Raw genomic sequence first — 10765 nt, 5'->3', positions numbered from 1 at the left:
TCACGGAGGAGGTGCCCTCTGTGCCCCTGCACTCTCCTGTTGCTGCAGTTCCTCCAGCAGAAGCAGGATGTTGTTGGTGAACTCATCGCGCTGCCTGCCCATCCCACGCAGCTTCACAGGCTGCAGGCTGGCGTGAGGAGCCTCATATGGCTGTGGGCAGCACACCTCAGTCAGGAACAGCCAGGTGCTGTCAGGGTCCACACGCATTAAGTGGTGGAAAACGCTTCAGAAAGCAATGGGAAGAAAGGAGAGATGAGTAAGGAGAAAGGTTTTTTTGATTTACATCCAGTGGGGCCATTATAAGCAGCTCAGGAACGCATTGGCTCTGTCTGCAACCTACACAGCTTTCCAGGCTGGGCCTCTAAGAGCTGCATGCTGTTCTGAGGGTCTGTCTTCCAGTCTCTCCCACTCTGATTTCTTATGAACTGCCTCTACATTTTCCCCCTTCTACACAGCGTTTTCAGAAAGCAGAGTTCCTTCCCTTGCCTGGCTGTGCTGGTGGGAGCAAACTGTGCTGACTGCAGGGAGCAGCAGGTCCCCTCTGTCTCCCTGGCTTACGGCGGGTGGCTGCACAGAAATCATCCCCGTTCCTTCTGCCTGGGATGGATCACAGCAGGCAAGGAAGATGAATCACTGGGAAGTAAATGTGGGAATGGGGAATGCTGTGCTCCTGCCATCCATCTCCCCAGCTTCCACTCCTATATTCACAGCACAGAGCTCCTGGTCTCCAACCCTTCCCCAAGGGATCTGCTGCTCCCCAGAGAACTCCACTGCCCCTCCTGCCCACAATGGCTCACGGCCTGGGATCATCTCCTGTAACCCGGACTGCTGTGCAGCAGCTTCAGGAACAACTGGACTCTTGCAGTTCCAAACTCTTTGGATAGTATCTAAGCAACCTGTTTCCATGGCAAACAAACCTGGGGTTAATCCAGGTTTGTTTTCTGTTGTTGGTTTTTTTTTCTTTTTAAGTTCAATATCATTTCATTGAATGCTGCCACGTGCAGGTGGCTGTCTTAGTGGGTTTCAGCCCAGCTTGCAAATGACAGCTGTTAGTAAGAATCCAATAAGCTGCACAGTCAAAGCAAAGGATGTCGTTAATGCTGTGTAATCAAATATGGTATCTAAAAAGATCCCCAAATTGCTCCAATTTGTTCCAGTTGTGTGAACCAACTGGTTCTTATGGCACAGGGCAGCGAGGCTATTCTGATAACTGGGCTTTGCCCGGGCTCAGAGCAAAGCCATGGCACAAATGGGCTGGCAGAAGAACCAGCCTGCCTGGCTTTCGCAGCTGTGCTGGGTAAGAACTGGAGACGGGTCACTGCAGGCTTCAGCACGAGCAGGGAAATTATTTCTGTGCCTCAGAAAAAAGCATTCCTCCCCTGAATGGTGACGGAAAGGTCAAATGGGAAACTTCACAGACTGTAAACATTTATTAAAAAGAAGTGTAAATTTCAAAACAGTCACTTCAAACGGAGAAAAAATGCCCAGCTATTTGTAAAGCGCTGACATGGGCCAGTGACAATTTCTTCATCTCTCTTTTTTTTCCCTTTTCCTTCAGGGTTTGATGTTCTGTTTTTTCCCAAGCTGAGGAACTTAGGGGTGATGCCATTTCGGAAGTGGATCAGATGCTCAAATCCACGTTTTGGTTTGCACTGTTTTCCCCCCATCTCATTCCTGACCCCTCACAGTGCAGCCCCTCAGCTGCATGATGCCTGCTCACCTTCCTTGAAGGCACGCTGCCTCATTTTCCATCAAAGCAAAGCTGTCCCTATGTTCCCTGCTTTTCCCAAACCTTGGTGTTTCGGTTTCTTAAACCAAGGTTTGGGTAATGCTTATCTCCTGGAATACTACCAGCAGCCATAGGAAAGCCCTGCTTTCCCTGCCTCAGACACGCTGCAGTTCTTCTTTTCCCAGCCATCTATTTTTGCCCGTTGAGTTCTGCACAAAGCTGCATTTACCAAATTCACTTACTCCCACTGCTTCATCCAATAAAACTACAGGGTCCCATAAATGGGATTAAATGGCCTCCCTGGAGCACCGTAACATTCCTGGAAGACAAAAATCTATTTATTTTTTTTTTTGGTGATGGCAGCACCTTGGCCCAAAATTGCTGCTCAGCACTTCGCTACAGAACCTTCACTTTAAAATCGGGCTTAGACGATGAGGGGAGTTATTGCAGCTGGCTGTGGATGAGCTGACCTTCCTCCTGGCAGGTCACAACTCATGAGTAGCATAAGGAACCAAAAAGGTGAGCAAAAACCAGTTAGCATAAATCAGCATGGCACGGGGGCTCCAGACATCCTTTTACCCTGTATGATTTTGGTAGTGATAAAGCTGAGTTATGTGATGCGTGCTGGCACTCGGGCTGCAGCTAAGATTAGTTCTGTTCTATCTGTTTTTAGAAGCATTTAAATTGCAGAATACTTCATGTAGCAGGCTGATAATTTGCCCTTGCCTAAATGCACATCATATGGCTAATTCAGTCTTTCCCCCCTCCATCCCTAGCGTGCGTGTGAGAAATTACACAGCTTTTCAGCCTGCTTTGTTAATGATTTAAAAGCTTAAGTTTCCAAACAGATAAATCCTGGCGTTCTGCTTTCCACGCCGGCGTTGCTTACACAGATGAACATTATATTGTATCAAGGATATGCAAGCCTACAGCAAAGAGCCCCTTTGCAGAACAAATGCTGCTGAAGCCTGCTGCGATGCCATAAAAGCCACTAAGGTAAAAATAAACTGACTCTCACCAACTCCGGAATACAAACAAAGGTATGGCTGCAGTTCTGAGAGCTCTGTCTGTCTCAGCTGCTGCCCAGCCACACAAAAGCTCTCGCACACCCCTGGGAGGTCTGCACTCAGGTGAAAGGGAGCTGACAGCTTTTCCCTTTTTAACAGCCTGCCCTCTGAAATCTGCTGTGCCTGCTGAACCTGCTCGCAGCGGGCTGCCTCTCCCATTAGGGGAGGGAAGGTGGCCACACAAAGAGGGTGGCTCTTCCTCATCTTCAGCAGAAACACAGACGTGTGGCTTTCTTATTCTTTTTCTGTGTTCCGTAACTGGACACGTTTTGTCTGCTGAAATGCCTGCCCTTGTTTCCAGGTGACAACATATGGCAGCAGCGATTTCTTATCCTGACAGCAGGAACATGTCGAGCAGGATTTTGAACAGCAACTGGCAAAGTGTGTCTGTCAACGTTTCATAGGGCTAATGCATGTTCACCTAAACTGTTTGTGCTCTTTTAACCTCTCCCAGCCTCTGCAGAGCGAGACTGGTGCCAAGACTGACAGCAACCTAAGCAACACAGGTCCACCTGGCTGAGCCTGGGGGGAACAGGCCTTTTTTCCTGCTTAGCTATGGGCTGGCAGGTGGAAGAGGTAAGCCATTTAGCTGGACACTACGGCAGAGCTGTTCTGCCAGGTCTGATCCACATGGATGATTTATTTTGAGTAACACCTGAGAAATTCTATGAGGGACTCTTTTCTATGTCAGATGGAGACGTGCTGGGAAAAGGAATGAGAAAGGAGCAAGAGGAAAGGGGTTACTGCGTTTCCCTCCTCTCCCCAAATTACTTGTACACCAGATAGATCTGCATCTAAGAGACATTACCTCTGGGCAGCTTCTTGCAACTTCATGGGCTGCTTGGCACTGAGGTAAACCAGGCAAGCATCTGCCACTTTATTCAGGTCACTCTCACCTGCAGAAATGGAACAGAAAAGAAGGGTAGGAGGTAACCTACTCAGCTGCTGCCACCTAATAGAATCTGCTCTAAATTGGCAGCAATGGGCTTCTGAGCCTTTGAACTGTCTGACCCAGAGCTCTTCTGACCTCTCCTCTTGAAAATCTTGCTGCGGAGCCAGGAAAGCAATCAAGAGTATTGAGAGAGGAAAATAGCAACCAGCCAGCAAGCCTTCCCCCCCATCAAAGTCAGCTCCAGAAATTTAACCTAGAAGAATTTCAGAGAGTTTTGTTCCACAGAAGAATAATATGCTGCATGTAAAGGGTCATCCAGAGAGATACCTCAAAATGGAACCAGCCAGCTTAGCCAGAAGTTTCACCTGGGTGCTGGTGTTCAGTTGAGAACAAAGCACTGCCCAGCAGGTCTGAGTGCAGCAACTCAAACATTCCACTTCACACACGTTTTAATGCACATTCTAATGCACGCACAGGACAAGTTGTCAGATTCTGTGTGGTACTGGGAAACTCTCTGTTGGGGAGTAAGGAATAACAAGACCCTCTAGAAAGAGGACAGATTAAGGCCCAGCAGGATGGGATGAATCTGGAGATCAGTCTGTGGGGCACCAGAAGAGTGGGAATCCAGTGCAGACCCAGTTAGTCACGACAAGAGAAGTTACAGCACACAGGGATATCACACAGTCCACACTTCCCCTGCTACTCACCCATGTCCAGCTTCTCACACAGGGAACCCAGTCCCTGCAACACAGCCAGCTGTAACTTGAAGGCAAGAGTGTGGTTGTACACAGGCCCAGCTCTAGCACTCGCTGCAGCTTGGCTGAGGAGGGAACTGGTCAGCTTAGGCAGGACATCTTTGGAGAACCTCTGCCTCAGAAAGTCTCCACACTTTTGTGCCAGGGTACACAGCACCTAGTGGAGAAACTTCAGTTACTGGAGGTTAAGTGCACCCACAGGTCTGTGAGTTGGCTGCTCCAGATTACTGCACTCAGCAGCAGCTCTCTGAGCAACACGTTCTCTATTGATTATCTTTACAGGGGGAAGGAATGTGACCACACCTGCCACCACCTCCCATGTAAAGCAGAAGCTAAACGTTTGACAGAAGCTGGGTGAGCTGTACCTTGCTGCTCAGTTTCACACTGCTAACTTCCTGGGTCTTCTCCTCTCTCTTAGCAAGGTAAGGGTGGTTTGTGAGGGCCTATTCAGAACTGCTGGAGGAGCCTCTGATGGAAGATGCTTTTCAAGAGTTAGTCCTGCACGGTGATCTTGCCCTTGTTTTGGAGCAGGCACACGTGATGTACGGCTACTCTGAAATTCCAGTGCATGGCTTCTTGAATTTGGGGAATCAAAACTTTCCTTTTATTCACACTGAAGGATTTGAAAATGAGTCTCATTCTGCACAGCAGAGTAAGCCCAGGGCAACTCTGGAGCTGTCAACCTCAGGCACTGCGTTTTTTGTGCAACTTGTGATTTAGGAAGAGAATGCTGTCAGTTGGCATGGCCAGGAAATCCTTTAAAATGTTATTATGAGGCTAAGTCTGCACTTAACCTCTTCCCTCCCCTGCCAATGTTTCAATTGCAAAACATTCCCCTCTCTTCAGACTAAGACTTCCAAAGGGCATTGCTGAGACTGTGCTTCCAGCAAGGCTAAGCTGCACTGTACAGTATCAAGATCTTATCTGTGGACATGCTGTGGTTAAGAGGGCTACAAACCTACCCAGTGCAGGGAGGTGATCCTGTTTCCTGAACCACATTAAAAAAATCACAAAAACGATTCCATAAACTCAGAGTTTCTCCCACTGGCCACAATAGCTTGCGAGCTGCTTGCCTTCTAAGCGCCAGCTTGAAGGCTGCTGGCAAAGATTCACTGTTGTACCTTGAAGGCTCTCAGCACTGCCAGAGGGTCATCGCTAATCAGCCGAGTGACAAGAGCTGGCCAGACACGATGAGCCATGGGAAGCAGATGGTTTCTGTGAGGATGCAGCACAGTCACACAGAGCTCCAGCACGTCCAGGACCTGTGCACAAGGGATAGGAAACGGACTTCCAGAACGTTGCGGCGCCAGGCGTTCAGGTGGATGCCCAGCCTCACAGCAGGGAGCAAGGACAAAGAAAGATGCTAACACAGAAGGGTACAGTTTCACCTCAGCAGGAGCTGGGATAACTGAGCACTGCTCAGAGCGTTGGCCTGCTCTGAAATCAACACGCAGCACAGTGATGTAACTCACACAGGGGTACAAGGCCAGGCAGAAATAAGGACAGGATCTCTAGCCGGATCCTGCAGGCTGAGCTGTGCTCAGAACCCCACTGTTCCTGTTGCACAGCAGCAGGAATCACCTCACAGGGCTGAGGCTGCTGTAGTAAGAATCTGGGTTATGCCTCACTGCTGCATTTTTCTGTCTTGCTTTGCAGTTTAAAAGGAGGACACCTTCAAAGGATTTTATAATTTAAAGAAAAAAAAAAAAAAAAACAGGCTTCTAGCTTTGCTTATCACAACCCCAGCAACTTCTGAAATATTTGTTAGTCTGTGAAGTCTACAGCCTGCAGTAGGAGGATGGGACAAAAACGCTTCTCCTTCTTCCACCAAAGGCTGAGGCATGATGGCTTCACTGTGAGCACCAAGGAAACGTGCTCTCACAAAGCCACCCTTAAGATCACACGCAGCCTGGCTGCCACTCCTTGCACAGAATACTTTCAGAAAACTCTCTCCCTTTTCTTGCTGACGCTTGGAGGGCCTGTCCTGAATATGTCAGCACTAATCTTGAGACAGCAGGAAGCCCCACGTGCATTGTGTACACACTGAGGGGGCTACCAGCCCCTCCAGGGGCACCACCTGCCCCTACACCACTGTTCACTCACCTTCAGCCGCACACGGAGGTTCCTGTCAGACAGCAGATGGATGCACCTCTCCATCACATCTTTGGCCAGCTGAGCATGGCTTGGCAGTGCAGTTTCTCCTTCTGCGTCAGAGTTGCTTGGCTCGGGCTTAGCAAGGGGGGGAACCTCGTCTGGAGGACAAAACTGTTACTGAAACCATGAAAATGACTTGGAAATCCTGGGAGATCAGAAAACCCACCCACGGCTACTCTGCAAATTCCCAAATGAGACCTTTGGCATTTCTGAGCATGTTTAGATATAGTCAAGTATATGCTTGAGCTCTGTGACTTAAATGGCAGATTCAGACTGTGGGACTGAGGAATTTTTGCTTTCTTCACTGGACAATGCAATTGGTCTGACATTTGCAGTCTCTCTTCACCACAGACTTCTTTATTTCCCATTGATTTTTATTAAAAATGAAAAGCTTGGATATTTAAAGATGAAGTATTTAAAGGTCAGGATTGCAGCATAGCCCAGTAAAGACTACAGAGTTCCCTACATGAATGTCTGCAGGGCCTTCCAAGGCCAGGTGGGAAAGAAGTAGCAGCATTATGAGACAGGAGAAAATGGTATAGGGATTCCTGGGGGAGGGTGAGGAAGCTGAAATAAGATTCTGTCACGAGTTAGTGACAGGATTCTGAAAAGGGGTAAGTTTGGATCCTGGACTCTGTTACAGTGGTCGTTTATGAGTGAGGAAATAGGTTTTTTTCCTCCCCCAAGAACATAACAAAGCAAGAACACCAAGCAGCACCTCACAGGAGCTGCAATCAGCTCAGAGCAAACCTGGGATTGTCACGAGCACATCAACCCTTCAACCCCACCCAGAGACCTTCAACTGATGAAAGGAAGCCTTGGAAATCACCATCTTTCTCTAAGCTGAAGATTCTCAGCTCCTGTACTGACCTGCCTCCTCGTCACCCGAGTCAGGAAGGTTGCCCTCTGCAATCTGCTTCTGCTTGATGTAGTCGAGGAAGAATCGCTCCATTTCTTGACTTGTTATCTCCTGCTGTATCTGGGACACAGTCCTGCTCTGCCCCTCCGCAGCCTGCCTCCGCTGGTGCTCCTTGCTGCAGGATGGCCCAAACCACTGGACTGCAAAAGAACTGGTGTGTCACTAAGCATTCATAACTCCTTCCTGCAAGACAACAGGCTATCACAGTTTCCTCGAGATGAACATGGCTTTTAAGTGTGGGATTGAAGTGCGTAATCAGGCAGAAGCTGTCGCATCACCAGGACCTCCTGTGAGTGTCAAAACCCTGCTGGACACAGCAATACACCCCATGTGCTTCTACAGAACAATTATGGGAGGAGTGAAACTACCCTTTTTGAACCACACCCCCATAACTCTGCAGGCCAGAAACTGGTTATTATTGCCCACAAGCAAAGAAACTGGTTATTATTGCCCATAAGTAAATGTTGCAGTACCTCAGCTACTTGAAACTTCCCATGGCGAGTCGAAATGTCAAAGCCAGGGACCCTTAGTCACAGCAACACTGAATTATGCAAAGTAAACATCACTTAGATACCTAGAGCTGCCATTAAGGAGTGGAGGACACCGAGGAAGGTAGAAGCCTGGTCACTGTAAGACTGATCCAGTGCAGACAGGACATCTTGGATAACGTCTTCTACCAGTGGCAGCAAGCTGGCATCCGAGTGCCTCAGCATCGTGCTCAGGACCTGGGCAGCATGTGGCTGGTGTGCCACCTGGCGCAGGTTCAGGGAAATCCCATTCACCAGATAGTCAGAATTCTCATTAATCAGACTCTGCACACAGTCATAACCGCAGGCCTCGCATATGTCTACCAGCGTCCCCTGTGCTGTCTCACTGATGAGCAGAGTTCTGTCACCGGCCTTTTCCAACACTGGGTAGAGAGCTGACAGCAGAAGCAGGCGGAACTCTCTCCCCAGCACAGCTGCAAAGCAGCCGACCCCCTCCAGCTGGATGCAGAGCTGCCACACGTTGCTGTTCATGGTGCGCGTCGTTACGTGAGGGTCTGGGGATGGCAGAATGCTGCTGCATGCAGGTCCTGGGAGGGCAGCAAGTCCTGAGCGTGGCACAGAGAGCTGCTCGTGGCCGATTTCCTCTGTGTCAATGCTAGTGACCAAATACCAGTTTGCCTGGTCTGTGTACTCCTCAAGAATGGACGTTACGGACGCTTTGAGATCATCCATGCTCAGTGAAACTTCCCTTTCCTGAAGGACATCCACCCCCATGCCAGCAGCTCCTGCAATCAGCTCATTGAGGACCATGGCAGCCTGCTTTCGGTACATGGCAGACTCGCTGTACAGCCCCATGAAATGATCCACAAGCAAATAGATGTTCCCATAGTAGCCGAGAACACGACAAACTTGCTGAAGGAGCTGGAAAATTTTTTCCTCTGTGAAGAAGCGGAAGTATTTCCTTTGACTTCTGCCCTTCTGCACGCCGTGCTGCACGGAGCCTGAGGGGTCGTACCCACCCACACAGCCCCACTGTCTGTCTTCCACTATCTTCACATCCGTCACATCCAGCTCCAGAACCTGCATCAGTGCTTTGGACAGGCGGTGGAGGTGGGATGCAGAGTTGAGGACAATGTTAATCTTGGGGCCCAGCAGCTTCAAGTAGCCAAGTAACAAGCTCAAAGTGGAAAACTTGCCTGCGTCATCCTGAGAGTTCATCAGGCGAGGAAGGGCTGTGGCAAGGGAATGGAGGTTCTCTGAGAGAACATCAGCGAGAGCCCTGTTCTGTGTTATCACCTGCTGCTCTGCAATGCCTTGCAGCACTTCGTTACACCTGCTTTGCACTTCGCTGTTCTCATCATTAACCAGCCCCACCAAGGCCTTCAGAAGGTGGGTGAACGAGTCCACCAGCGACAGCCTGCAGTTGCTCAGCAAGTGATGGACAAGTTCCACCAGCTCCAGTCTCACTCTCCAGTGAGAGTGAACCGAAGAAAGTTCGACGATTTTATGAAGGAGGAGGGAGAGTTTTTCTGATGTACTTTTGCTCCACTCAGGCCCTCTATGGACAATCAGTTCTGCTATCCTACTTTGTTCTACCGGCGGCTTTTCTTTCTGCTTCGGGACTCTGGCTAGCTGCTCATCAGCCATTACCGAGACAACGACCTGATAAAAGAGTCTGATGGCAGAAACAGTGATTCTGTGCCCTTGTTTGACATCGCCAGCAATAATCCGAGACAGCGCAAGAGAAACGCCGGGCAGAAAAGAAGCAAATAAATCCCCGCATCGCTGCGCCTGCTCCTCGCGTAGCCACCGGTGCTCCTGGCACTCGCCCTGCAGCAGCAGGACCTGCAAGCACTCCAAAGCGGACAGCCTAATTTGCTTCGCCTTCTCTCGCTCCGCCAGACCCAGGAGCAGAGATACGGCGAAGCCGAGGAGCGGGAGGCAGGAAGGCCGGTACAGAGCGGCGACGGCATCCCTCTGAGCAGAACGCATCAGGGCGAGCAGCGCCTGCAGCGCGGCCAGCTGCAGCTCCTCGGCCGGTGCCGGGGCTCCGTGCGGGGCGGGCAGGCAGGCGCAGAGCTCGGACAGCAGCTCCCGCAGCAGCCGCGGGTCGGTGACGCGGGTGCCGAGCAGCACGGCACGGAGGCACCGCAGCACGCGCTGCACCACGCGCTCCCGCTTGGGCCCGGGCACCTTGAGGGCGAAGCGCAGCGGGAACAGCACGTATTCCTGCAGCTCCTGAAGGGCCCCCGCGCCCACCGCCGCCAGCCGGGCCTCCAGCTGGGCCACGTTCTCCACCGTCTGCGCCTTGGTCAGCTGCACGCAGGCGGGGCGCAGCGCCCCGAAGGCCTCCTGCGGGGTGTCGAACACGGCCATGGCGGGGCGCCCCTCGGAACGGAGCCTCGGGCCGGGCGGCGGGGCAGCGCCTACCTGCTCCCGTAGCGAGGCCCCCGCGTGCGGGAAGTGACGGGAGCGCGGCGCGGGTCGTTGGCGTGACAAACGGCCCGAGAGAGATCAGCGGGGAGAGCGCCGCCAGAAAAGTCGCGGTTGCTCGCGCTGCGCGTGCGCGTCCTCTTACTAAAAGGCAGCGCGCGTTCGCGGCGTCTTGGCGGGCTCCGTCGGCGGGCCGCGCATGCGCTGCACGGCGCCCTCCCGCCCCGCTCGGCGGTCGCGGAGCCGCTTGTCCCTTCTGGCGCCCCGTAGACGCTGCCCTTTGACCCCGCGCGGCGGGGTGAGAGGGCGGGCGGCCATCTTGTTGCAC

General features: G+C 51.5%; 1 protein-coding gene across 1 annotated transcript; it reads right to left on the bottom strand.

The window, feature by feature from the left end:
* TTI1 (TELO2 interacting protein 1) lies at positions 1 to 10380 on the bottom strand (the record flags this gene model as incomplete). The annotated part of the gene is made up of 7 exons (XM_079543397.1): positions 1 to 223; positions 3605 to 3692; positions 4396 to 4600; positions 5565 to 5705; positions 6547 to 6695; positions 7468 to 7656; positions 8091 to 10380. 7 exons carry the CDS (start codon positions 10378 to 10380, stop codon positions 1 to 3), a joined length of 3285 nt encoding a protein of 1094 aa, XP_079399523.1.
* Positions 10381 to 10765: the final 385 nt, after the last annotated feature.

The sequence above is a fragment of the Tetrao urogallus genome (genome assembly GCF_951394365.1).
Source record: "Tetrao urogallus genome assembly, chromosome: 16".
NCBI lineage: Eukaryota > Metazoa > Chordata > Aves > Galliformes > Phasianidae > Tetrao > Tetrao urogallus.
The sequence above is the reverse complement of the archived record's forward strand: the minus strand, read 5'-3'. Positions and strand labels throughout refer to the sequence as shown.